The following is a 26,756-nucleotide window of genomic DNA, read 5'->3' as shown; positions in this document are numbered from 1 at the left end:
GGATTTGCCAGGCTGGTCAGGACAGGACGAAGCCCCCCCAGAGCCTGGACCAGGACAGGATGAAGTCCCCCCAGAGCCTGGACCAGGACAGGATGAAGTCCCCTCAGAGTCTGGACCAGGACAGGATGAAGCCAGCCCCCCAGAGCCTGGACCAGGAGAGGACGAAGCCCCCTCAGATCTTGGACCAGGGCAGGACGAAGCCCCCCCAGAGCCTGGACCAGGACAGGACGAAGCATCTGATATTTCTACTAATTGAATTTGCCAGGCTGGCGTGACCAGCCTGGCAAATCGGATTTGCCAGGCTGGTCACACCTCTGGGATACTACCAGCTGATAAAGACACGTCATGACGCACGTCAGATGATGCTTCTGAGGAAGACTGAAGTGACAGTCGAAACATGTCAAGGTAAACTACACCTCCTTAAAAACTCATTGTCTGAAAAAAAGACACTTTCCACACTGGATTTTTACAAGATGTTGATGAATCACTGTGGCTGTTTTCAGATTTGATTCTTAAAGGGACAGTTCAGATGTTTTGACGTGAGGCTGTGTGACGTATTTATCCACAGTCAGTGTGTTGCCTACAGGTGATCAGCAGGCAGGAGCTCCACCATGAAAGCTAATCGATGTTCTTCTGCAGACGGGCTCAGCAGCAAAACATATTTTATTTTAACCATTTTTAAAAATAAAAATATCAACATCAGTCTAAGTGTACGCTATATTTAGAATATTATCACTGCTTTATATTTCCATCTCTGATGCGTCCAATGTGGAGGCTGTTAACAGTTTTAGTTCCCATCTCTGCTCCCGTCACAGTCACCAGACTCCATTCATAAAAACAGTGATTTACAGGAGCTGCTGGTCGACTGCTGCCTCCATCAGTAAGTCAGTTTGTGTCACTGTGTGACTTTGGTGAATCTGAATTAACCCTTTAAAACACCAAAGTCACACAGTGACACAAACACACTAACTGATGGAGGCAGCAGTCGACCAGCAGCTCCTGTGTTCACTGATGTTAAATCACTGTTTATCTCAGTGGAGTCTGGTTTTAAAAGAGAGCGATGTAACAGCTTCAGTTCCCCGTCTGACAATCACTGTCTGACTTTGAGGTGAAGTGGTGAAAATATTCTACATATGGTGCAAACTCAGACTGATGTTGATATTTTTAAGTGGTTAAAACACATTTCGTCACTGCCCTCGTCCACAGCGGCACATCGATCAGCTCCTGTTTCTGAACTGTTGCTAGTTTAAACTGAAGGTGTGTCGACTGACATCTGCTGCTGGTAATAAACTGACGAAGGATATGTTGGTCATCAAACTAATCTTTAACAGATCCAAACTGTCTCTTTAAGTCGGGTACTTGAGTTTAAGAGCTGAAGTCAACAGGCACTTGAGGAAAAGCTCAGTAAACGTATTCAGACTGCTCCACGAGAGTTTAATTAGATTTCTGAGCAGCATATTAAGATTACTGAAATCACTGTGCTGTCACAGCTGAGCTCTGAATGTGACCTTTACTTGTCAACGGATTTATCTCTTTAATTCTCTTAATTGATTTAATCATATTAGTCAATTAGTAGAAATATCAGATGCGTTGGGGGTTATTGGCCGCTGCCTCAGGTTCCTCTGATAATAGTCTGAGAAACAAAGACAGACTTTTAATAAAGGATTTAACAAATAAGTGATTGTTAAATGAATCTAAGGACAAATGTTTCCTGAGCTCTTATATTTTCAGTTAAAAGGTGAATACGTGCCGTAACCGTCATGACTGAATCTGTTTTAAGATCCTTGCATGTTTTCAGTGTAGATAATTATGACGTGTTTTTATTCAGTAACTGTTGAAGTCTGAGAGTTTTTGACTTCATGTTCAGAGTCCTCGTTTTCTGTCCGTCTAAAATGGCTGCTCGTCCTTCCTGGGATTCTTTTAGAAAACGCTCTCTGACATCATCGCAGAGTTCGCTGTGACCTGAGCAGCTCCTCCTCCTCCTCCTCCTCCTCCTCCTCCTCCTCTTGAGCGAGGGCACGGCTGCTCCTCTAATTAACCTCCGTGTTGTCTTTGCCACCATATTAATGAAGTTACTGTAATAATGAGCCACCTCATTAGTCCTCAGTGTGACTTCCTGTCTCTCGTTTTGGCATCCTACTGTTGCAAATCAGAAGGAGAGACACAAACCACCTGAACGATGAAATGCTGCTGTTTTGTTTTGGGGGTTTTTGTGCAGGAACGAGTCAGGTTTTTATTTCAATGAGCGACACAAGAACAGCTGGACGATCTTATCTGAACTCTTTCAGGTGATTCAGTCGACAGACTTCAGTAACAGTGAACAGCAGCTGTTCGTCACCTTCAGTAAGATCAGACACACTGAAACAATAATCCTGCGTTTTATTTTATTCATCATTCCTGTCAGTCAAAATATTTTAATCACTAACTTCACTGCTGAGATCTGATCCAGTTGATACAATAACACTCGGAAAGTCTAGAAGAACACGACTAAATCATTTTATCCTGATTCAAGTTAGCAGAGCGCCAAACAGGAAGTCGGGCGGCAGAAGTCTCAAGTGCACCTGCTCTGTGGGTTTATGATGCAGAGGCAGCACCGATCATCTGGGTGATTTCATATGTGACATTAAAATTGAAATTCTTTATTAGGAATGCTAACAGAGACAGCGCCTAGCGGTAAGGTTAGCTCCACCCTCTCCTCCAAATGTGGTCACGTCTGGCTCCAAAAATCAAAGATGGTGACAGACACAATGCCAAAGACAAGGCTTCAGAACTTCCACAAAGCAGTGTGTGACGTCATGATGGCGCCACACGCTATTTCATACAGTGTGAGGTCGTAACTGTCGTCACAGTTCACACACTGACTCACTGGATCGAACTGAAGCTGACAAACTCAACGTAGCTGTGAAATGAGAGATTTATTATAAAGGTAAAGAGAATCCTTCGAATGACGTCGTCGTGCTGATGTGGCCGTGTTTCCAGATCTCAGCAGAGATGATGATCTCATATAAACTGAACATACATGTGTCATTCGCAGCTCATGAATCTGATTCTGCAGCTGGTTAGGATGAACTCTTCTCAGCTGAACGATGACTTTAAAACAAAGGAAATCGATGTTGATGCTGAGAGTTTTGTATCTGTCTCTCAGTGGACGTCTCGTTAAGAAGCAGTCACTTTAAGATTAAGACTGTGTTAACATGTTTTACAGAACAAATGAGGTCGTGCTTCAGATTAACTTTGACATTTGAGAGTAAAAACCAACCCTCAGTTGTTTGTGTGAATCGGTGTCCTGGACCTCGCTGTGTGTCCTAACCTCTCTGTTTTTCTCTCCACATGAAAAATGCATGACACTGTGTGCTGGTCGTGGTGTCGTTGTCCTACTAGCAGGGATGTGGGAATACTGTGGCAACAACAATGCTGCTGCCCTTCAGGAAGTGCTGTGTTGTTCCTGCCTGTATCAGCTGATGACTTTCTGATGTGCTTGTAGTACCAAATGTTTCTGCTCTGCGGCGGTAAACTAACGAACCGTAGCACCTAACGGCTTCTGTCCACTTCCTGTCATGTTTACATCCTCACACACTTCGACCTGGACTCTCAAACCGCTGCTAACGCTGCTGCCCTCCATTTGTGTGTGTGTGTGTCCGTCCTCCTCAGGCTGACGAGCGATACCGGAAGAACATCCAAGGTTCTCCTCAGGCAGCTCAGACCAAACCACAGCAACCTCCGGTGCCACCGCGCTCTGAGTCCTCCTATCCCAACGGGAACTCGGCGTCTGAAGCGCCCGCCATGCACCGGCCTGTGGAACCACAGGTAACCATGATGTCTTTAAGCTCTTCCCCCGTCACCTTTAGTTATTCCATCCTCACTCTCACAGCTCTTTTCCACAGGCTGCATTTTGAGTCCGAGTCAGCTGGGTCGTTTGGCGCTAGTTACAGTCAGCTGGTGTTTTTCTGTCGCAGGATGTAGGTGAGGTGTCAAGAGACTGACGTGACTGAAACATACATGGAGTCATGTGACCTGCCTGTGTGTCACATGATGTCTGTCTTCTCCCACAGTTTAAATTGCAGTGATTCGATTTTTGTTTTTATTTCAAACGTTTCTGTTTGTGGCTTCAAATTAAAAGTTCTCTGCTGACAGGATGTCGTTAAGAAGTTAAAGGAAGTGTTGACGTCATGCTGAGGGTAAAGGCTGAATGATACATTTGCGGTCAGTCTGGACTCTGAGATTTTTTTATTGGATCAGTTTATGATGGTACCAGTTTGAAGACTGGAGACAGATGATGCTGACAGAAGCGATGTGATGCCTCCCGTTCGTCTGAGGACGAGAAGCTTCAGGAGACAACGTCCAGTATTTCTGATAGAAGAGGATATCCTGGCCAACACTTCCTCCTCAGTCATTTCAGCTGATCTACAGAAACGAATATATACATATATATATATATATCTTATATATTAGAGTTTCCCTCGGGCCTCATATTTCTGTCCGAATCAACCTGAACTCAACACACTGTCTGTTTTTCATGTCTGAACCCGACCTGAGCCTGACGCAGTTAGTGTCAAGTCACTGATGTCACCCTATAGTTGTTACCATAGTAACAGCTTATCTATACTGTGATTACACACGTAATATTGTGATATTTAAATTTAATTCTTGGTGAATATCAAGTCTTCAGTCCAACAGTCGTGGTTTATTTGGAGTTATCGTGGAGGAAAGTGAGAGCATCCAGCACTGATTTCTTCAGCACTGATTTTTTCAGCACTGATTTCTTCAGCTCTGATTTCTGCAGCACTGTCCTCTGTCGTATGATCGTTCTTCCAGGCATGCTTAAGTTATGGTGGCTGCTGCTGTAAAGGCCTGAATGTCCCGAGCACATACATCAAGTTTCGGGTAACGTCAGGTGATGACACACTGTGTGTGACATCCTCCATCATTAGCAAGCTAACGTTAATGTACAGGAATTTTACCACTTGAAACATGTTGTGTTCATGTGTTGTCACATGAACAACAAACCCCAGCACAGACTGAACCTGACCTGCAGGTATTTATCTGAAGGTCCTGTTGGGTCCCGCTGGGCTCGGGTCGGGTCTCCACTTCGATCTTCTGAGATCGGCCAATGATTGTGCCTCTTTACACGGACTCATATCTGCTGCTCACATGTGATTGGTCAGTACTACTCCGACTACAAACTAGAACATGTCTGATACTAAAATCTTGTCTCGTTGCCGACAGAGTCTGCGTACACATGCAGAGATTATCTTTACTGTGCCAGCATCATGGGCTCTGAACAGGAAGTGATGTCAGTGAGGGTACATTCACATGATGATTTGGTGGTTATGAAACAGTGTAGTGTTGGTATATGGTAATATTGTTTTTTTTCTGTCATAAGTCAGCAGCTGAAATTTCGTTGACGAAGACGAGGACAGTAAAGTGTTGTTGAAGCTGGAGGTCGGCAGGCTGGGACGTGCACGTGCATGTGCACGCTGTGTCAGTTTCCTGTTTGGTTGTAAACTTGACCTGATTTTTTCGGTGTGAAGGAGCCAGATTAGATTTGGTTTAGAGGGTGCTGTCGGCCTCATGCTGCTGGAGTGTGGAGGCTTATTTCCATTTTCAGGACAGTGGATGGATTTACGGTGCCGCCGTTCACTTGGCAGCTTTAACTGCGTGGTGTCAAGGGAACTGAAAACCTTGTATCTCCGATATGCCAGTTTATGTGGGATGTTTGCTCGTAGCTTCACCTTCATGTGGCAGTAGCTCCTGTTTCCATGGACTCTGAATGCAGCCTGTGTATTTTATGTCTTTTCCTGTCTCTCACACAAGTTGTCTCTTTCAGGTCCTTCAGTCTTTGCTCTCATTAGTATATATTTTTATTAATGTGAGATGTGTTCAATAGTTGAGCTGCTTTTCTGTTTCCTCCTCCCTGGATTTTGTCTTTAGCTCCACTCCTTCCTCTGGATGATGGATCCAACTCTCTGCTGTTGTTGAACTTCTTCAGACTCTTTTCAACTTCAGGGTTGTCATCAATTCTATTTCAGTTTGCTCATGTTATTGTGTAGCTGCATTAAATCTTCAAACTAATGACAGAATTCAGACAGAAGAGTGTTTTTATGACAACCCAAAGCCCAGTGGTTGTTTGTGAAAGTTTATTTTTTATCGTCCTAAAAGAAATCTCAACTTTTTGTGGATTGAAAAAGAAACGATAACAACCCTGATTACATATTCTCCTCCCATGATTAACTCTTTGATTGACAGGTCGTCCTCCCACTCCACACAGCAAACAAAAGCACTTTCACCAAATGTGTAATTATTTCAGAGTCACTTCTTTTCTGCAGTGTGTGTGTGTGTGTGTGTGTGTGTGTGTGTGTGTGTGTGTGTGTGTGTGTGAGAACATGGGAATGTTTGTTTGGTGGTATGTCTCCGCTGCACATACTGTACCTCCTCATTGTGTGCTGGTGATTAAAAACATCCATAATTCATGGGCACCCAGTTTTGCAGCAGGGTGACTCACACAGCGTTAGTCATCTTCCCAGTGAAGGATTCAACCCACTTAGCATGAATAATCACAGTTCATTCAAGTCAATCTGTTTTGAATATGTCACACAGATTAAATTATACAAAGACGATGCTGTAACTTTGTAAAAGAGGCTGATGTAACTCGCTGCCGCCTTAATAAGCATTGGGATTAATCAGTTTTCTCTAATTAGCTGCGTGTCATCAGACTCAGTTGTGGTTGTTGTGTTTGAACATGCACATTCTTCAGTGTGTGCTGGATCAAAGATGTGAAACCTTATCTTAAAGTGCTGGACCCAGTCTGCGGCCCATAAACTAAATTGCGTGTTGCAGGAGACATTTCAGTTGTGTTTAAATGAAGCAGATATGTTGGTTATCCTACAAGTTTTCATCTGATGTGACATGTCTGTGGGTGACGTCTGGTTACAGTTACACAACTAAAACTGTGGTCAAAGGTGGAGTCTGTATTAAACAGCATATCATTAAAAATGTCAAAAAAAAAAATACTATATGTCATTAAACAATTAACAAAGACGTCATAGTACAGTATGTCAATAAAAATGTCATAAAAAGTATTAATTCATTGAAATATATTAAAATAAAAATATTCTTTCATCATAGCAAAGTCTGTCAAAAACAGTAATGGTATCGTGTGTCACAAAAAGATTTTTTACAAAGGAAAGTCATAAAAAATTCATTGTAAAATAACAAAAAAGATCACAGTATAGTACTTCGAAAAAGGTTGTAGTGAAGTATGTAAAAAATTCATACTATAGTATATCGTCCAAAATCATGAAAAAACGTCATAGTATAGCATGTCGTCCAAAATCCTGAAAAACGTCATAGTATAGTATGTCGTCCAAAATCATGAAAAAAGTCATAATGTAGCATGTCGTCCAAAATCATGACAAAACGTCATAGTATAGTATGTCGTCCAAAATCATGAAAAAAGTCATAGTATAGCATATCGTCCAAAATCATGAAAAAAGTCATAGTATAGCATATCGTCCAAAATCCTGAAAAAACGTCTTAGTATAGCATGTCGTCCAAAATCATGACAAAACGTCATAGTGTAGTATGTCGTCCAAAATCATGAAAAAAGTCATAGTATAGCATGTCGTCCAAAATCATGAAAAAACGTCATAGTATAGCATGTCATCCAAAATCCTGAAAAAACGTCATAGTATAGTATGTCGTCCAAAATCCTGAAAAAAGTCATAGTATAGCATATCGTCCAAAATCGTGAAAAAAGTCATAGTATAGCATGTCGTCCAAAATTATGAAAAAAAGGTCATATGTCGTCCAAAGTCATGAAAAAAAGTCATAGTATAGCATGTCGTCCAAAGTCATGAAAAAAAGTCATAGTATAGCATGTCGTCATAAAATCATGAAAAAAAGTTATAGTATAGTATGTCGTCATAAAATCATGAAAAAAAGTCATAGTATAGCATGTCGTCATAAAATCATGAAAAAAAGTTATAGTATAGTATATCGTCCAAAATTATGAAAAAAAGTCATATGTCCTCCAAAGTCATGAAAAAAAGTCATAGTATAGCATGTCGTCCAAAGTCATGAAAAAAAGTCATAGTATAGCATGTCGTCATAAAATCATGAAAAAAAGTTATAGTATAGTATATCGTCCAAAATTATGAAAAAAAAGTCATAGTATAGCAAGTCGTCCAAAGTGATGAAAAAAAGTCATAGTATAGTATATCGTCCAAAGTCATGAAAAAAGTCATAGTATAGTATGTTGTCCAAAATCATGAAAAAAGTCATAGTATAGTATGTCGTCCAAAATCATGAAAAAAGTCATAGTATAGCGTGTCGTTCAAAATCATGAAAAAAGTCATAGTATAGTATGTTGTCCAAAATCATGAAAAAAGTCATAGTATAGCGTGTCGTTCAAAATCCTGACAAAAAGTCATAGTCTAGCATGTTGTCCAAAATCCTGACAAAAAGTCATAGTATAATATGTCGAAAAGAATCATCAAAGGAGTCGTCATATTGTATGACCAATACAAATCAACAAAAAAGTCGTTATATATGTTATTTAAACCTTTCTAAAAAACATATATACATTTTGTTATTGAAAAATCTGGTCAAAAGTCAGTCATAGTATTTTATGTCATTTATTGTACCTGTAGGTGAGGATGACAGGTTACAGTCTGAAGTCCGAGTTTTAGGCTGAATTTAATGAGAAGTATTCAGACTCCATCTTGAACATCAGAGGAACATCCTGGATGAGGTGACAGATGACAGGATGTGGATGGTTGTGTCAAGCGTCATAGTCACAGTCTTACTTACCTGAGCCATGAATGTGTGCATGCTGTATGACCTGTATGTGCTTCCGCCTTGACACACAGTGTGTTTGCATGTCAGCACGTGTTCATGCTTTAATCCAGATCATCTTCATGCTTGTTCCTGGTGAAGCTGAATCCCTCTGAGGCTGGAAACTGCTGAGACTCAACAGTCCAGCTTCACTTAGTGTTGACCCAATGAGCAGAAAATACTGGATCAAGGACTGAATTTAAAGCAGGAAATATACAGAGACCTCTCTTCCATGTTTTGATTTAAAAAATAACTCATTTGGAGGCCTTAGATTGTCCTGAGGTTACATGTTTCTGGTGAAATGAATCATGTCAAAATTATTTTGAAGAGATGAATCTTTTCTTCTCTAAGTGATACTGAAAAGATGTTAAAGTCTTAAACTTAAGTGGCTCCTTATTATCAGTGATTTATATTCTATACTCTGAACATGCAACAAGTTGAAAATGACAGACAGGAAACAGATAATTCTCCAAAGGAAATAAAGATGATTATTTTTGATCATATTATTTATTTAGCTCCAGTAAGTCACCAGTCAGTCTCATGATGTTCTCAGCTTCACCTCTCCATTCACTGCCTGTGCTTTCTGTTGTTACTGGCTTTTAATGTTCATGTGTTTCTTTCATAAATCAAAGTATAACATTAAACCTGGTGTTGCTCAGGCTGCCAAATAAAGTCATTAACATAAAGGAAGTAAACCTGCAACAGGTGCGGCCTCAGTGACAACATGTGTGTACTTTGATTTTGAAAGTGTCTGTTCTCTCATCGTACTCTAAAAACATGGGATGTTTAGGGGCCTCGACTTGGAGCCATACACTGTGTGCCAACGGCCCCTCTGTGGCAGTATACCTCAAACTAATAATTCAGATGAACCTCTGTCCTTGTGTTCAGAGCCAGCTCCTCTCAGACGTGCGTGTCTTCTATCTGAATGACTCTGAGTCACTTCTACATAAACGTCACAATGGCAGCCTGACTGACCTGCAGCGTTTCCACCTCCATTTACCTTCAGCATGGAGCAGGCCGTCAGATTAACATAAAGCCAGCAACAGCAGCAGCAGGAGGTTAAACATGCAGAGAGATTAAATGTATGTCTTGTTCCTTCTGTAATAAATCTATCACTGAGCTATAATCTCTACGTTTTGCTCCACACCACCTGCAGCGCTGATATTTATTAACATCCAGAAAAAACACTTTAGATTCATGTCAGAAAACAGGAATCAGACCCAACGCCGTGTCTTATCATTCCATGTTTGAGCGGATGTTATAAAACAGGAAGCATAATTCACTCTCTAAATAAATAATCTGTGAGAACATAATTAATTAAGACTTAAATGACAAGTTTTAAACCCATCACTGATGCAGCAGTGAAAAGTTCCTCTCCTTTCCTCTCTCCTGTCTTTAATTTTTAGGCCTGTCACAATAATTACATCATCGTCTTATCATATGATGTTTGGACATGTTGTCTTACTGACACGTGTGTTTGTTTATGTGAGAATGTCACTGACATGATGCCAGAATCAACAGCCAGACTGTTTTCAGACTTGGACACCAAAGTCGGAATATTCTTAAGAATTTAAAGTTCATTACTTCTTGAAAAGTGAACCTGCCTTAATATTCTGTTATCTTTATATTAGCCGGATAGAACGGTCTCAAAATGACAATCATGTCGTTCAGTGCAGTTATTTTAGAGACAAATTAACGTCCAACTAAAGTAGTTATGTTGACAGGCCGAATTACTTTCTACACACTGCTGGCTCCGCCCCCTTTTGTTCACCTGCTGCCAAATATCACACAAACATTTCTGTAACAGTCGTCGTGTCTGAATGAACAGACTTTTATCAGTGACACAAAGTCTTCACACGAACAGATGGACAAGATTCAAAATAGCTTCATTCGTCCTGAGCGCAGTTTGTCTGCGACACCTCAAAGAAACAAACGTAAAGGTCATTAAATACATGAAACACCTCCCATCATGTCACACCCTCCTCCTCATGTCACACTCTCCTCCTCATGTCCTGAGTTCAGGAGATTCACTGACGGAGGCATGAAGGAGTTTTTATACCTGTCCAGGTGTCACCTCCTATATTTAACCCTGTAGCTTCTACCTGATGGAAACATTTGTATTCAGTAATTAAACGTACTCCATGTCTGACGAGGGGCTGGTATCAAATCTTCCTGAAGACTTTCACAGAGGTGTTCCTCAGGGAGCAGTTGTCGGCTCCTGTATGGCTCCAGGTGGATGAACCCATAAAGATGTCTCAGTCTTTGTTAGTGTGCGCTGCATGCAGACTGACCCGTCCTCCCCGTCTGTGTCTCTGTTGTCCGTATTAAGGTCCGTTCCCACCTGGCTGCTTTAAAGAGCAGCGTCAGCGTGACCTCATCAAACTCCACCGTTACCACGCCGCCCACTGTGTCGCGGTCGCACTCCTTCAGCGAACCGCTCGCCCCTAGCTTTGAAAACCTTCACCTTCGCCAGGAACCCCACCATCACCCTCCATCTTCTTCACCATCCTCCTCATCATCAACGCCTGCACGCACTGACCCACAACAACATTCTCAGCATAGGCCCTCGCCGCATGAAGCGTCTCCCTCAGAGGAGGCCCCGCCCAGGGTAAGGACAGGAGTGTAGTCTGCAGCAGTAGTTGACCTGAGATCAGACCATCATCATCCTCAGCTGCTCATTGATTCTTCATCCTGTCACTGATTCAGTGATTAGATTTTATTTCCTGTTTGTAGGAGAATTAGAGATGATTTAATTAAATCTACACTGAAGTCACACAACAGTTTTTAAAATGATCAGATCGACCTTTACCAAGAAGATCACACAGTGTTTAGATCTGATACTCGGAATATCCAGTGAAAGAGGAAGTTAATGTCTCTGACTGATGTGAATCAGCGACAGCGTTCACACGCACAACATATTCAGTTATTTTCATCTTATCTGAAAAAGACAATATTCCTTTAAAGCTGTTTACACGGCTGATGAAAATTAATATTCCAGTAATGATCCTGTTTACAGACTCTGATTAACTCGCCCCAACACGTCGTTCATCACCTCAAAATATGGAAAGTGGAACAGCTGTCGCTCGTGTTAGGATTTTTTCTCGTGATGGCAGACTCGTTCGACTGGGCGAACGCAGTCTGTTTCATTCCTTCGGCCTCCTTCCTGAAAAGATCGCCGTCGATATCCAAGTCTTTAATAACGATTCAGAGAAGGTGTGTTTCTCCTTCTTTTCTTTTGGGCGTGTATCTCGACTCCACAGTCCTGCGATCTGTCGGTGAGTTGGTTTATGTACAGTGTATCCGTGACAACAGGCCGTGTGTCACAAACTGCTGCACTCCGAATGTGTTGTTTACATGCACAAATAATACCAACATAATTCACATGTCTGAAAATGCTTCATTCAGAACATCCAAAGAGAACATGCTGTCGACACGAGCCGTATCAAATTATATTGTCCAAATGTAAACATGTAAACGCACACAGTGTTTGCATCCTGCTGTTAATATGAACCCTGACGATCAGTCTGTGACCTGGTTATAAACCAGCCTGAGGTTCTGTGACGACGCTGAACACGAGGACGACTTGAGACAATCTGTCTCATGTTGCTGTTTCTCATTCAGTCTTTTACTGTCTGACCACAAAGAGACATTAAAATAACTCAGAAGGAGAAAAAAAACTTCTGCATTAAGAATACAGATTTTCCCACCTGAATGTTTGGTGTGTCGGAGGAGAGGTCTAAGTTTAGCAGAGACTGTGGTGAAACCCACAAATGTGGGCAGTCAGAATTCAGAAGAGTACGAAAGCTCTAAATTCAGAAGTTATCTGCCCACCAGAAAGGAACCGTCTGTTACACACAGAGCTGCTGCCAAACCTCACCGCAACCCGGCAAGACGTTCTTTGACAGCAGGTCGACATGTTGAGCAGAAGCATGTTTCATTAACATCAGTCCATAACTTTCCCATCTGACTCCAAACTTAAACTGATGTCTGTGAATGTGAGTCTGATTCTAACACTGGCTGCTGTGACTCAGAGTTCTGCCGTTTCTTGTTCGTTGTTATCACTGTACGAACACGTGACTCAGGACGGACAAAGGTATCATTTCTGTAGGTGTGACAGTATTAAGGTGGAGCTGAGGGGCGTGGTAGGTGGAGAAGAGAGGTTACAATGGTGGAGGAGGCCTCGTACAGAACGTGTGTTATGGACATACTTCATTCTCTGCCTATCAGGACACAGCGTTCTCTCAAGATAAAGCTCAGCTGTATCAGACGTAGCCGTGTTTAAATCAACATACACAGTTCATGTCAGTGTTTCTGACGTGGATCATTTCATCACTGACAGATCTCAGCTCTTAAAGGAACAGTTCGGATCTTTTGAAGTGGAGCTGTAGGAGGTACTGATCCATAGTCGGTGTGTCATGTACAGTAGGTGGTGGTCGGGGCACCCACTGTTTAGAGAAGCAGACAGCTAAGTCCTGTGTATCATATATATATATATATGTTATATTAAGAATATTTTCAGCACTTGTGAAGTCACAGGTGAAGTCACTTAACGGCTTCAGTTCCTCATCTGTGCTCAAAGACATCAGACTGCACTGAGACAAACAGTAACTTTACCTCACTGATCTCAGGAGCTGCTGGTCGACCGCCGCCTTCCTGAACGAACCCTGTAAAACACCAAAGTCACACAGTATCACAAACACACTAACTGATGGAGGCATGGGTCGACCAGCAGCTCCTGACTTCACTGATGTTAAATCACTGTTTATCTTATTGGAGTCTGCGGAAAGCGACATAACAGCTTCAGTTCTCTGTTGGACATTGAGGTAAATACAGCGTGCCTGAAATATGTGTCGTCCACAGCAGGACATCTCTGAGCTTCATCTCTGCCTGCTTCTCTAAACTGGAGACAAGCTGACTGAACTGTGCTCTCTGTAGATAAAACACTGACTCAGGATCAGTTCGTCATACAGCCCCGTTAATGATCCGCCGTGTCCCTCTAAGATCACTGAACATGTGTCTTTGTTAAATATGGACAGTTTGTTAAATGAGCTGAAAGATGGAGCCACTGGTTGAGAGGTGTTGAGCTCGATGGCGTCCGTCAGGGTTTGTGACGGCGCTGCAGAGCGTCACAGGAGGATTTAACAGGCTGCAGTTTGTTTTATGTTTTATGTATCCGTGTTTATGTGTGAGCCCGTCACTGTCTCTATCACGAAAGGTTCCTGTAAGGACTACGTCAAGGTCCCCGGTGTTGTCAAGGCGAGACTCGCCTCATCACCACGGCAACGCCTCACACAGCAGCCATGCCGTGCACCGCACCGCCGCCAGGTAAACTTCACATTAACTCCTCTGATCTGTACGATTCTGTGAAGGTAGAACAGGGAGTTAGCAGGTGTTAGAAAGCCTGATGTCGGTAGAGATGAAGGATCTCCTCCAACAACACAAGACAACACAGTTAAAAACACAGTTAAACAGTTGGACTTGTTAGCGCTCAGACAGAACTACAGCACGTGTTTTTCTAAGTATAAATTTAGACACAGGAGTTTTTTTTAGTAAAATAAAAACTGAAAGAGATTTTTTAAAAAAAATCAGTATTTTTGTAATAGCTTACTAAATATGTTAAATTATTGTTACATCAACACACAGTCTGCGACATGAGTCTGCATCAGATTACAGATTTAAAAAAAGTTGATGGGCCCAGAATATCGCCCTGTGGGACTCCGCTGGTTTTACCTTTGGAGGACAACATGTAAGCAGCTGTTTGTTTACAGAGAACTTTCTGGAGCTGAGTCAGAAAAACGAGACGTTAAAGAAATAAACTCAACAAAGTCAGTCTCATCTGTGAAGCTGCTGTTCCAACTGTGTCATTGAAAACACATGAAGAAGAACGACTTCCTCAAACACCGTGGAAAACACACACACATAATAATTAATGTTAATAAGTTAAATAAATCACATTATATTTTGACAGAGAGGGAATTATGATGGTTTTAGTTGAAAAAAAGGTTTGAAGCAGTTATTTTCTTTTAAAAAGATGTTTTGATGTGACAGAATATTAAAGTAAAGGTTGATGATAAATGTGTCTGATTGAGTCTGAGCTCATTTACAGACGGCGTAACGACGGACTCAGCGACTTTAAAACTGCTCAGTTATTTTTACAATATAGATCTTTTCTTTCCCTGAAACAAGACGAGGAACAAACAACAAAAACAAAATAAACAACAACATAAAAACATCCGTATCAGCTGTCGGCAGAATCGTTACTTTAAACATCAGTATTGACCCAGAATGTAAAATCTGTGTCCCTGTTTGTTAGCATGTAAAAGCAGTGTAACGTTCAGCAGCACAAAACTTCAGTCGTTTCACATCTTTATGTGTTTTCAGGTCTTTTTTTAATATTAAATATTGTAATTAAATATAAAGAGGAAAAGTTAATTAAGATCCTGTTTACGGGCCTAAAACATCAGCTGGGAGCATCTTCAATCTCAAAAAGGTTTAAACTGCGATCACAGAGTCGCTCCACCAGTTAACATCTCCGTCCCTCCGACCTGCTTCACCTTTGACCTCCCTGACTCTGTCGCTCTGCAGCGCGGCAGAGCCTCGGCTGCTGTGGGAGCGAGTGGAAAAACTGGTTCCCAGACCGACCAGTAACACCGGCAGCGGAGGCTCCAGTTCCTCCAGCAGCTCCAGTAACTCCAGCTCTCAGCCCGGCTCTCACTGCGGCTCTGGAGAGAGGTTCAGGGCCCGCTGTGAGTCCACGCACACACGCACACGAGTCCACACACATTCAATACATCAGCACTGTAACAACAGTTTTCATAGTTTAATTTATTTTTCATTTGGTTTTTGATTTTTGTTTCTTGTTCTTGTAGTTTTATTTTACAATTCGGAGGCTGTTTGTCAGATTTAAGAAGGTCAGAGGTCACAGATACGTAGACGTCCCGGTCTCAGTGAACAGACGCACCAACGCCTCCTGATGTTTGTTGTGTCGACACATTTGACCAGACTGACAGAAACTGAACCTAAGGACACTTCCTGTTTATTAATATTTTATTTTAGTTTTGTAGGAACACAGACTCGTTTCAGTCAGTTTTATAAAGTCTAGTTTTTATTTTAATTTCAGTGAACTAAAATGTTTTCTGCAGATCTCGTTTTATTTTTTCTGTTTAGTTTCAGGAACAGGGAACATTAAACACAACAAACAAATAAACTTTCTGTGGGTCCATAAAATCAGACGCCCGCTCACAGAGCAGTGCCTGACTTTATGACATCACAACTGTCAGACTCACCTGTCTGGTTTCTGTCTTCACGTCTTCTGACTGAACTTTACTTTAAAATAACAGACTGATATATTTTAATATTAACGAGGTGACTGCTTTAAAATACAGCTGTGTTTAGAGGTGCAGAAACACATCTGGATTTTCCACTGTTTCAGAATAAACTGATGTTTTCACCTCCTTCAGCCTCCAGCAAATCAGAGGGCTCACCGCTCCAACGTCCAGAGAACGCTGGGAAAAAACCAGAGGAGAGAAAGGACGTGGTCAGGCCAAATAGACCAGCGGTGAGAGTTGACTCAGAGCGACTGGTTGGTCCTGTAGCTGTAGCTGGACAGATGTAGACCTGTGTGTAGTCATGGTTAGGTGATTGTGGTCTGTCTGAACGCTGGCGTGATGACTTGGCGTGGCCTGAATGAACAGACTCGTGTGGACTGAGATGTGCTAACAGAGCAATGTGCTTACAGAACGATGTGCTAACAGAGCGATGTGCTAACAGAGTTTGTAAAATGGTTGTTTTGATTCATTCACACACACTGCAATAATCCAATGTAACTTGTGCAATAACCCCATTCACCCTGGCTGTATATATTCTGTTTGTGTAAATAATCTTGTTCAACTTACAATATATATATATATATATATATATATATNAATAATTTCCCCTCGGGGATCAATAAAGTATTTCTGATTCTGATTCTGATTCTGATCTTTGGCTGAAGGTTTTCTGCTCGGATCGCCTGCTTTGTCTCCGCCGGTCTTTCCGCCATCTGACCTCACGCCGTCTCTAACCTTGATAAACAATGAACTTTGTCTTCTTTACTGTTCTGAGTTTTCATCTTTGCAGCTCTAATGATTGTCTCATGTTCTGATTAACTCACTAACCTCACCTACAGCAGCTTCATCTCTTGGCTTCGCCACTCTCACGTTGGCTTCTCATTGGCTGGCGTCCGTCTGTGATCACTCTTCCTCTCCTGCAGCTTCCTGTTTCCTGCTTCACTCTCTTTCAAAGGAGCAGTCACTGAAAATCTTATTCCACTTGTATTTCCATTCTATTTATCTATTTATTCTCTATTGCACTCATTATTATTATTTTAGTTCTTGTTTTTTAGTTATATAGACTATATTTTTAATTTTTAAACTGCCCCATAATTCCATCTCTGTTGTAATCCGGAAGCCAAGCAACGACATTTCGTTGCCAAAATCTCACTGCTGTGTTTTTTTGTGCAATGACAATAAAGGAAGTCTAAGTCTAAGTCTAATTTAAAATGCCTGAATGACAAACGGACAGAATCCCAGCAGAGGGAGTGAAACAGGAACCAGTGAGATTAAACTGACGTGTTTTAACCTTCTGACCTGTTTAACCTGTTCTGACCTTCAGGACCTGACGGCGCTCGCCAAGGAGCTGCGAGCGGTGGACGACGTCCGTCCTCCAAACAAGGTGACGGATTATTCGTCTTCCAGTGAAGACTCAGACACCACTGATGAAGACGACGATGAAGAGGTAGACCAGGAGGCAGGCGAAGAGTCAACCTCCGGCCCGGAGGACTCCAGAGCTGTGTACGTATACATGACACGTAGTGACACGTAGTGACAAGTAGTGACACGCTAACAATACATTACATCACTGAGAGTAACGAAGGAGGTCGGACTCGTCTGTAACTGACCTGCAGGTGGTTTTAATCTGGACCAGATTGTGTTCTGTCGATATAATGACGTCTCTTCTTCTGTCCCACAGGTCGTCCAGGCTGAGTAACGGAGAGACGGAGTCGGTGAAGACTATGATCGTTCATGATGAAGGCGAGAGCGACGCAGGCTCGACGCCCTGCAAAGACAGCACACTGATCGTCAGACAGGTACTGGCCGAATAAAACAACAACAAGCACACACACATTGTTCTGTTGTTTTTTGTTTACTCGACCCCGAGTGTGTTTCCATTTTGTGTCTGTTGTGTTGGTCATGTTTCTGTTCTGGTTCCATTTCTGTTCAGCTGCAGCTCAGTTACAGACGGCAGGTTTAAATGACGCTCACATGCAGACCAGCAGCTCATCAGGAGTCGAGCTGTGTCACATTGTTTAACATTAATTCAGATTTGCTATATTTTCAGTCCATTTAGGACCCTTTTCTTTTTTTAATGCTGGGTTGCACCACCAAGGATTAATTTTTAAACCTGATTAAATCAGAATTTTACTTTAAATCAACTTTAAAACTCTTTTAATAACTTAAATCCACACTGAGCAGGATTTATCTAAAAAATTATGTCTCGACTCAAACAGAAGAAATCTGTGTGCACGCTCACAGCTTCTTCTCCAGGTCCCGACAACACGCCTAATTATTTATTTATTTATTTATTTTTTAATTTGTGTCAGTCGGCCGCTCCATTTTGATGTAATGTCAATGTTAATGATTTAATAAATGTAGATGAATTTTTAAAAGTGCGAAGGAGCTCTGTTTCATGTAGAATCTGGACTGACTCATTAATCTTTGTTGGTGCCGCCCAGCCTCGGTGTGGATACATCAGCAGGTACAGTACCTGATCAGTTTAGTACCAATAAAAACAAAATGACGACGTGTTCTTAAAGTTGAAACTAACGACAGTCTTCTGTCCGCCTGTAGAGTAGCCACTGTAGTTTGCCCTTTGCTGTAGCGAACACCTTCCCATCCCCTGAACTGGTCAGGAGCTCATGTAGACCCACAGTCGTCTACCCCTCTTTCTACTTCCAGAGCGCAGGTGACAACAGAAAGCGTCCGAGCCCGGGCCCCGCCCAAGCTCAAACGCCCGGCCCACTCGCGGGCTTCGCCCCGAGTCCCGGCTCTTTGCCGGGCCTCGTCCATCACACCCCCAGCCCCCACCATCATCATCACCACCACCACCATCACTCCACACAGCACTCGGACAGGAACGGCTTTGCAGGCCGCATCCACCACCTCCCAGACCTGATCCAGCAGAGCCACCATTCCTCTCCTTCCTCCTCTGCATCCAACTCCCCTTCCTCCTCCAGCCTCGCCAGCCCCTCCACCATGTCCCCCCAGAGTCCCCTGGACAAGTTCAGCATCCTCATAGAGGTACGTCCCCTCAGCCCCGACAGCGTTAACGTGTGATGTTAAACCAGGAGGAGCAGAGAGACGTAGAGATCATCATGGCCGACCGTCACAGGAAACTCAGCAGGAACTAGTTCAGATAACACGTGTGACGTCACCACAGGATGTGTAAAATAATGTTGCCGCCGTGATGTCACACATTGATTTGTGTCTTAAAACCTTTAAAATGAAATGTACTTACAGATAAACTGAACATTTGACTCCTTCGAGGGTCTTTTAGTAAAACATGAGGAAGGAAAAGTTACGACCAACTGAAAACACTGAAACAGCTCTGCCCATCAGTGTATGGAGGGTTAAGCTGTGGTTACGTTACCTAATGAACGTTGCTGTCAGGAGTGTTTTTTGTGTCAGTACGGGACTGTGCAGGTGAAGCTGTGGCTCCTTTTGAAGGTTATAAAACGACGTTCATTCACTCACCAGTGAACTCTGATTTTACAGTGACGGATGTTCCATAGACTTTTTTCATCTTTAACAGTTTAACAGCCAATAATTTAATTCACTGATCAAAGGCTCCGCCCACAGCGACCTTCTTGTGTGTTATGTCTGAGCGGCCATGATGATCATGTTTTTAGCTGCAGATGTTTTTAATGTGTGAGATCAGGTACGGCGCCCTCTGCTGGTCGGCAGTGTTGATCCTTCTCTAACTCTGCGACCTCCGCATCATTTCTTCTTTTGTGTTTATTCTGCTGACTCAGCAGAGAGGCGGAGGGCTTGTTGGAGGGCTGCAGTCAGGGATCATTTTGTAGTACGATTACGAGACAAAGCAGATTTTATTTTTTTAATTCTTCCTGCTTTGTAAACATCCTGTTAGATTTACTGTGAGTTTTGTATTTCTGATCTCAGACTGTGAGCTCTGGAGTGTTTCTGCTGAAGTGTCCTCTGAGGCTCGTTGTGGTCTCACAAGTAATCCCCCAAACATCTAAATCTCATTTTATTCCTTGGTGTCTGACTATTTTCAGCCAGCGAGTCATATTCTCACATTCCTCAGACAATAGATCATAGCCAGCAGGACAGTTAGGAGCTGAACGGCAAGTATGCTTCCCATGGAAATACTTTTTTACTACATTTTTGTTTCCCTCCTTTTTTTCTTTTTGTCAACATGTTTCACCCTCCACCGTCGGTTTGAACTGTTTCCTCAGTTTTATCATGTTTCCCTCCAGCTGAACAAACCTGTTATGTTTGCATGCAACACACAGAAATATGTCTCAGCCTGTCTGACTGCACTGCCTCGTTAGTTCTTTACATTCATATCTTTAATGTTGTATTTCATAAACGTCACGTCCACAGTCTGAATCTCTTCTTTTACCTGACCACAGAGCCAGTCCAGTAACAACATGCAGAAACACAAGTCTTCTTCCTCCTTCACTCCGTTCATCGACCCACGCCTCCTCCAAGTCTCTCCATCCACCGGCAGCGCCCTCAACAACGTCGGTAAGTCCCGCCCCCCAAGGGCTGCTGGGAAAAATCACATGCCGAAAGGTTCACAACCAAAAAGACTTAAGAGGTGCTTTCTATAACTTCTAATCCAGATGTCTGTCTGTCTTCACATTAAAGAGACAGAAAGCTGACGAGGTAAAAGTTCAGCAGCTACAGAGTTTAGACATGACAGAAGTTTGTTGGTGTGTTGAGACAATTTAAGTTTTAGAAAAACCAAAGTTATAAATTAGGACAGAAAGGGTTAATAACAGTAACAGTATTTACCTTCTCGTCTCCACCACTGAGTCAGAACACACTGAAGTGACGTTCAGCTGCGTCTGTAGAACGGCCAATAGGAACATCACCTGTCTCTGAAAAGAGCTGTGATTGGACAAAGTCTCCAGTGACAGTTAGATCTGAATTCAGAGTGAAGAGGACGAGCAGGAGTCGAGTTTCCTCTCAGACCACCTGAAGTACAATAAGCTCAAAGGTTAAAAAACACAAAATCACACCGCCTTCAAGTCACTGTCACTTTAGAGCTGTGGTCACTGCAGCGCTCCTGTTCCCATCATCCTTCAGAGAGCTGGTCATCATCTTCAGCCTTGAGGACTCTGGTGTGTTGATCCCTCACCTGATGTAGCTGGTGACCAGACACCGACCTCACCACATTGTTCAGTCTGCTTTTAATCACTGGTCAGATTATTCCTGATGTTCCTGCAGATGTTTGAAGTACAGATGGTAAAAACAGAGGAGAGTGATTCACTGTGTGACTGAGGTTTAAATAATCGAAGGCCATGACTGCATCTGAGGCCGCAGAGGGACTCTGAGGTCGCACAGGGAATGATATCCTGATATCCTTAGATATTGGTCACATGACATTTGTTTTCCAGTCTCTGGTCTCTTTATAACGATCAGTTCTGCTCTCATGATGAACAGGCTTAGAGGACGTAGATCCATCCATGTCTCTAATGTTGACCGTCTGACTGGCCCCACCCTGCCCGCTAAATTCTACATCCTACACTGTCCTACCTAAGCCCTTCCCTTTGACCTTTTAGGCTACGGGAACGATGCCCGGCTGGCAGAGGCGCTGAGGGCCGACCCATCTCGGAAGGGCTCCGTGGTCAACGTGAACCCGGTAAACACTCGCCCACAGAGCGACACACCGGAGATCCGCAAATACAAAAAGAGGTTTAACTCTGAGATCCTGTGTGCTGCGCTCTGGGGTAAGAACAGACATCAGTGTTTAGTATGACATCATGACAACATGTCAACAAAATGAGTGTGTGTGTGTGTGTGTGTGTGTGTGTGTGTGTGTGTGTGTGTGCTACTTTAATATACACACTCATATACGTTAATATAAACACCCATATACATTAATATACACATCCATATACGTTAATATACACACCCATATACGTTAATATACACAGTCATATGTTAATATACACACCCATATACGTTAATATAAACACCCATATACATTAATATACACACCCATATACGTTAGTATACACACTCATATACGTTAATATACACACTCATATACGTTAATATACACACTCATATACCTTAATATACACATCCATATACGTTAATATACACACTCATATACCTTAATATACACACTCATATACATTAATATACACACTCATATACATTAATATACACACTCATATACATTAATATACACATCCATGTATGTCTCTGGTCAGCTGTGCTAAATAAAAAAGCATCACGGCTGCTCAACACACGGCCAGCATCAGCTCGTATTTCATATTTGCAGTAACCAGATAATGTTCTGACTTCTACCTGCATCATGTACATCAGTAAAGCTTCAAGACGACCACTAACGTTCAAACTGATGCTCAAAGTGGATTCACGCGCACTTCTGTTTGGTGATGTGGTTAGTGGGTGTAGTTCAGTAAATACATTCCTCCATGAAAATGCTGCCAACAAGGTCTGTGGATTATCTTGAGTAACCAGGTCATGATTTCTGTAAAGAGACACTGATGCTGAGTTGAGCTCCACAAGCTGAGTGTCATCTAGTTGTGTTATACTGGAGAGAAGTCAGACATCTCTACGGCCCATATCTCCAACATTCTGCAGCTCACACCTAAACTGTCTACACTGATAAACAGCTCTACAGGGAAGAGGGGGTGAACTGTCCCTTTATGGCTTCAAAATCTTAGTTTAACATGTTTAATATTCCTTAATAACCTTAATTACTACACTGTGTGTCAGTGCTGAAGTCATCTGTTATAATATGATAATATTATGTGTGATAACATTTATTCAGCGTCCATGAACATAATCTGTTCTCTTTACTAAATGTTGTAGTTACAAGTCTTCACCACCTGGTGGCAGCATAAAGCCACACACTACATCTGTCTGATAACCAGCTGTTTGTAGCTGTCTGGTGTCGCTGTTGATCTCTAAGTGTGTGTGTGTGTGTGTGTTTGTGTGTGTGTGTGTGTGCAGGTGTGAACCTGTTGGTGGGAACAGAGAGTGGTCTGATGTTGTTGGATCGCAGCGGTCAGGGGAAAGTTTATCCTCTCATCAACCGACGGCGCTTCCAGCAGATGGACGTCCTGGAGGGACTCAACGTCCTGGTCACTATATCAGGTACACACACACACACACACACACACAGAGTCATGCATGAGGGTGATTGTGTAAAGACCCAAGTGAACAAACACACAGAGATAAATCTGCTTAATTATGAGACTGAACAACAGTTTCACTTCTGTTCACCATGCTGTGTCAGCTCATAGCACCCTGTCACGCTGGAATATGTCCCGCCTGCACACACACACACACACACACACACACCTGCAGATAGCTCCGTCCTACGTCTTCTCAGTCTGATGTGCGTGTCAGCTTCTGTTGTTGCATAAATATTTTTAAACACTCAGTCGAGTTCCAAGATTTCTCAGGTTGAAAGTTCGTCCACCTTCTTACTTCTCCTCTTTCTCAATTTCACACACACACACACACACACACACTGTCACAACAGATATTTTGAGCTAAGCGGATGTTGAGTAAATCTCGGCTGGGAGAGATCACGTCATGTGTGTTTTCGATATGTAACGCTGACACGCTCTTGAGCTTTCCATGATGGAAGGAAATGCCGCAGAGCAATGTGTCCATTTCCTTCCATGAAACTCTTTGCGGTGCTGACATGTGAAAATAGGTGTCACGGAAAGTTCTAACACTGCACTGGGCACATCCTGACATCTTCTGTAATCAGATTACTCTGAGCCTCACACAGTAAACGCATCAGTGTGTCCACAGCGTCATTTCTTAAAAGCACACGAGTCTGTCCGACAAACAGCTGCATGAAATGCCTACACATGTATGAACGAAGTGTGATCTCAGTTTACGGTCCGGTTCCTATAGACGTCTTCTGGGGTGAGTAACCCACTGTTTGTCACAGAGTGTCACCGACAGTCGTCACACTTCTGTGTGTTAGTGTGTGTGTTGAGGACCAACAGTTGTACAAATTTTTGATAGGAAACAGGAAGCAGCAGCAGATTCACAGAGGTCCACAGTTACCTTCAGCAACACACACACATCAGTAAACAGGTTTCACACACACACACACACACACACACACTGAAACACTGTGTTCCTTCACATGCTGTTTTGTCCCAACTCGACCTTCACAATCACTAACTTCCTGAAAAGTTGCACAACACTGCACACATGCAGGACGGAGGCAGAAAATCACACCACAGTGTTTCAGACGGATGTTTGCAGCTGTAACAAATCAAAATCTGTCATCAGTGCAGACCTGGATTAAATCTCAGCAGCCAATAAGGACACTGTGAGTGTCTCAGGGTCGCTGTCAAAGCTCCAAACTTCTGCTGCACTTGTTTTATGAAGAATCAGTGTTTCATTCAGAGACCAAAGTGTCTCATCAGCTTTTGACACCATGTAGCGTGTTGATTTTATGATGTTATGTGTGTGTGCATATATTTTTATTTATTTATTTTTTTTTATCTTGTGCGGGCAGTGCATTTTATTTTATTTTATTTTATTACTTTTATCCTATTGTGTACTTCATCGTTTTATTGTGCTTCTATTATTGTGTTTTTATCTTGCTGTGCAGCACTTTGGAAACCTTGTGTTTGTTAAAATTGTGCTATATAAATAGAGTGGATTGGATTGGATTGGATCAGGGTCTATTCACGTGGATCATGTGACCATCAGATTTACAGATGCTGAAGTCACAGTGTTAAATATCAGAAACAGAATTTAGGAGAGAATTTAACTTTATGTTTTCATTTTAGAGAAAATCACCACAGTAATTATTTCTGCCTCTTCACTCATTATTAAAAAATAAAAATAGATTTAAACCCAAAGTGACGTCTGGATCTCCGACAGGTAAGAAGAACAAGCTGCGAGTTTACTACCTGTCCTGGCTGAGGAACAAGATCCTGCACAATGATCCTGAGGTGGAGAAGAAACAGGGCTGGACCACCGTCGGAGACCTGGAGGGCTGCGTTCATTACAAAGTTGGTACGTCACTTCCTCTCACCTTGTTTCTAAACACAAATATAAAGGTGAGTTTTATTCTGAGCGTCCGCTGACAGGAGGAGCTGTAAGATGATGATGATAACATTTAATAAAGTACTTCCTGTACGCTACGACAGTCGCTGCTGCACATCAGAGCAGATGTAACATTTGACACCTCATGTTTCAATCAATACAATATAGGCGAGAAAAACAGATATAGCAGATTATCACAGTGATATCGTATCGATACACAAACACCAAGTATCCATTTTTTATCATATGAATTATTATTGTTGGCAATTCAAATTCAAATCTTAGAATAATGAAATTAACTGAATGATCTTTCTGCAGTAAAAATACGACTTTGTCCTATCAGATCAAACAGATCTAGTTTTCCTTTAATTTACATTGTAAAAGCTAATAAATCAGAATATGTTGATTCAATACTCAGCAAATTGCCACACGTTTAAAATCACAGTAATATTGTGTCGTGGCCGATGACAGTCGGTGGCTGATGGATCGGTGTCTGATTTATAATCACTCAGCCGTGACTCTGGCTGCCTTTAAATCTCTTTATCTTAGAAACAGTGGTGTGTGTGTGTGTGTGTGTGTGTGTGTGTGTGTGTGTGTGTGTGTCTTCAGCTGTTTGTCCCTGCTGTGTTACCACGACATGTTTCCCATCAGAAATAAACTCAGACACATCTGGATTCAGACGGGGACTCTCAGTTTACAAACTTCAACGTCTCAGTTTGAGATCCAGAGTGAGTGTACGAGACACACACGCCACCGATAAGTGACGGGAGAAAAGCCCTCGATTAAGTAAGACTGCGGTGAGGACGTCCGAGTGGACATGTAACAACATGGACCTGTCTAAAACTCAGAATGTCCTTTGTGATGGTAGTGCCACTGAGCAAACATCAGCACTTCCTGTTGGAAACCCCTCAACGCTGACCAGAGCTGCCCGTCGTGAAATCCATTTCCTGTCCAGAAGTTTTATTCAGACATGTCCAGCGACTCCTCGTCAGATTAAACATTTTGAATCGACACTTGTGGAAAGTCCAGGGTTCCTGAGATGAAGATCAAATCAGTATTGTGAGGAAAACTTTTCTGTGACAGATGAATCTTATTTTAGTGCACGTTAGAAATTATGAATCTAAACATTGCACACCACGCACAAGCCGAGTTTAAGACAATTACAAAATAAGATTATATTTGTATAGATTTAAATATTTGAACAGATACAGTGGAAGCATTCTGTCAACTAATAATTTACTGGACCAACACAGACAGCAATGTGATTACTGAGTGTAGCAGCAGCAGTAATGTGATTACTGAGTGCAGCAGCAGTAATATGATTACTGAGTGTAGGAGCAGTAATGTGATTACTGAGTGTAGCAGCAGCAGCAGTAATGTGATTACTGAGTGCAGCAGCAGTAATGTGATTACTGAGTGTAGCAGCAGTAATGTGATTAATGAGTGTAGGAGCAGTAATGTGATTACTGAGTGTAGCAGCAGTAATGTGATTACTGAGTGTAGGAGCAGCAGTGTGATTACTGAGTGTAGGAGCAGCAGCAATGTGATTACTGAGTGTAGCAGCAGTAATGTGATTACTGAGTGTAG

General features: G+C 42.3%; 1 protein-coding gene across 1 annotated transcript in view; it reads left to right on the top strand.

Annotated features, from left to right (window-relative positions):
* The window catches only part of LOC126393394 (mitogen-activated protein kinase kinase kinase kinase 4-like), a 124,554-nt gene that overhangs the window by 90,188 nt on the left and 7,610 nt on the right, over positions 1-26,756 (top strand). Inside the window, exons 14-24 of the mRNA XM_050049545.1 lie at positions 3,652-3,807; positions 11,162-11,440; positions 14,048-14,157; positions 15,418-15,578; positions 16,293-16,390; positions 17,485-17,663; positions 17,842-17,959; positions 20,522-20,636; positions 21,677-21,844; positions 23,100-23,243; positions 25,005-25,139. Coding sequence (XP_049905502.1) covers positions 3,652-3,807; positions 11,162-11,440; positions 14,048-14,157; positions 15,418-15,578; positions 16,293-16,390; positions 17,485-17,663; positions 17,842-17,959; positions 20,522-20,636; positions 21,677-21,844; positions 23,100-23,243; positions 25,005-25,139 — 1,663 coding nt within the window. The remainder of the gene's footprint in view (positions 1-3,651; positions 3,808-11,161; positions 11,441-14,047; positions 14,158-15,417; positions 15,579-16,292; positions 16,391-17,484; positions 17,664-17,841; positions 17,960-20,521; positions 20,637-21,676; positions 21,845-23,099; positions 23,244-25,004; positions 25,140-26,756) is intronic.

Source organism: Epinephelus moara, chromosome 7, assembly GCF_006386435.1.
Source record: "Epinephelus moara isolate mb chromosome 7, YSFRI_EMoa_1.0, whole genome shotgun sequence".
In the NCBI taxonomy this organism is placed as follows: Eukaryota; Metazoa; Chordata; class Actinopteri; order Perciformes; family Serranidae; genus Epinephelus; species Epinephelus moara.
This window is presented reverse-complemented; position numbering and strand designations above follow the sequence as displayed.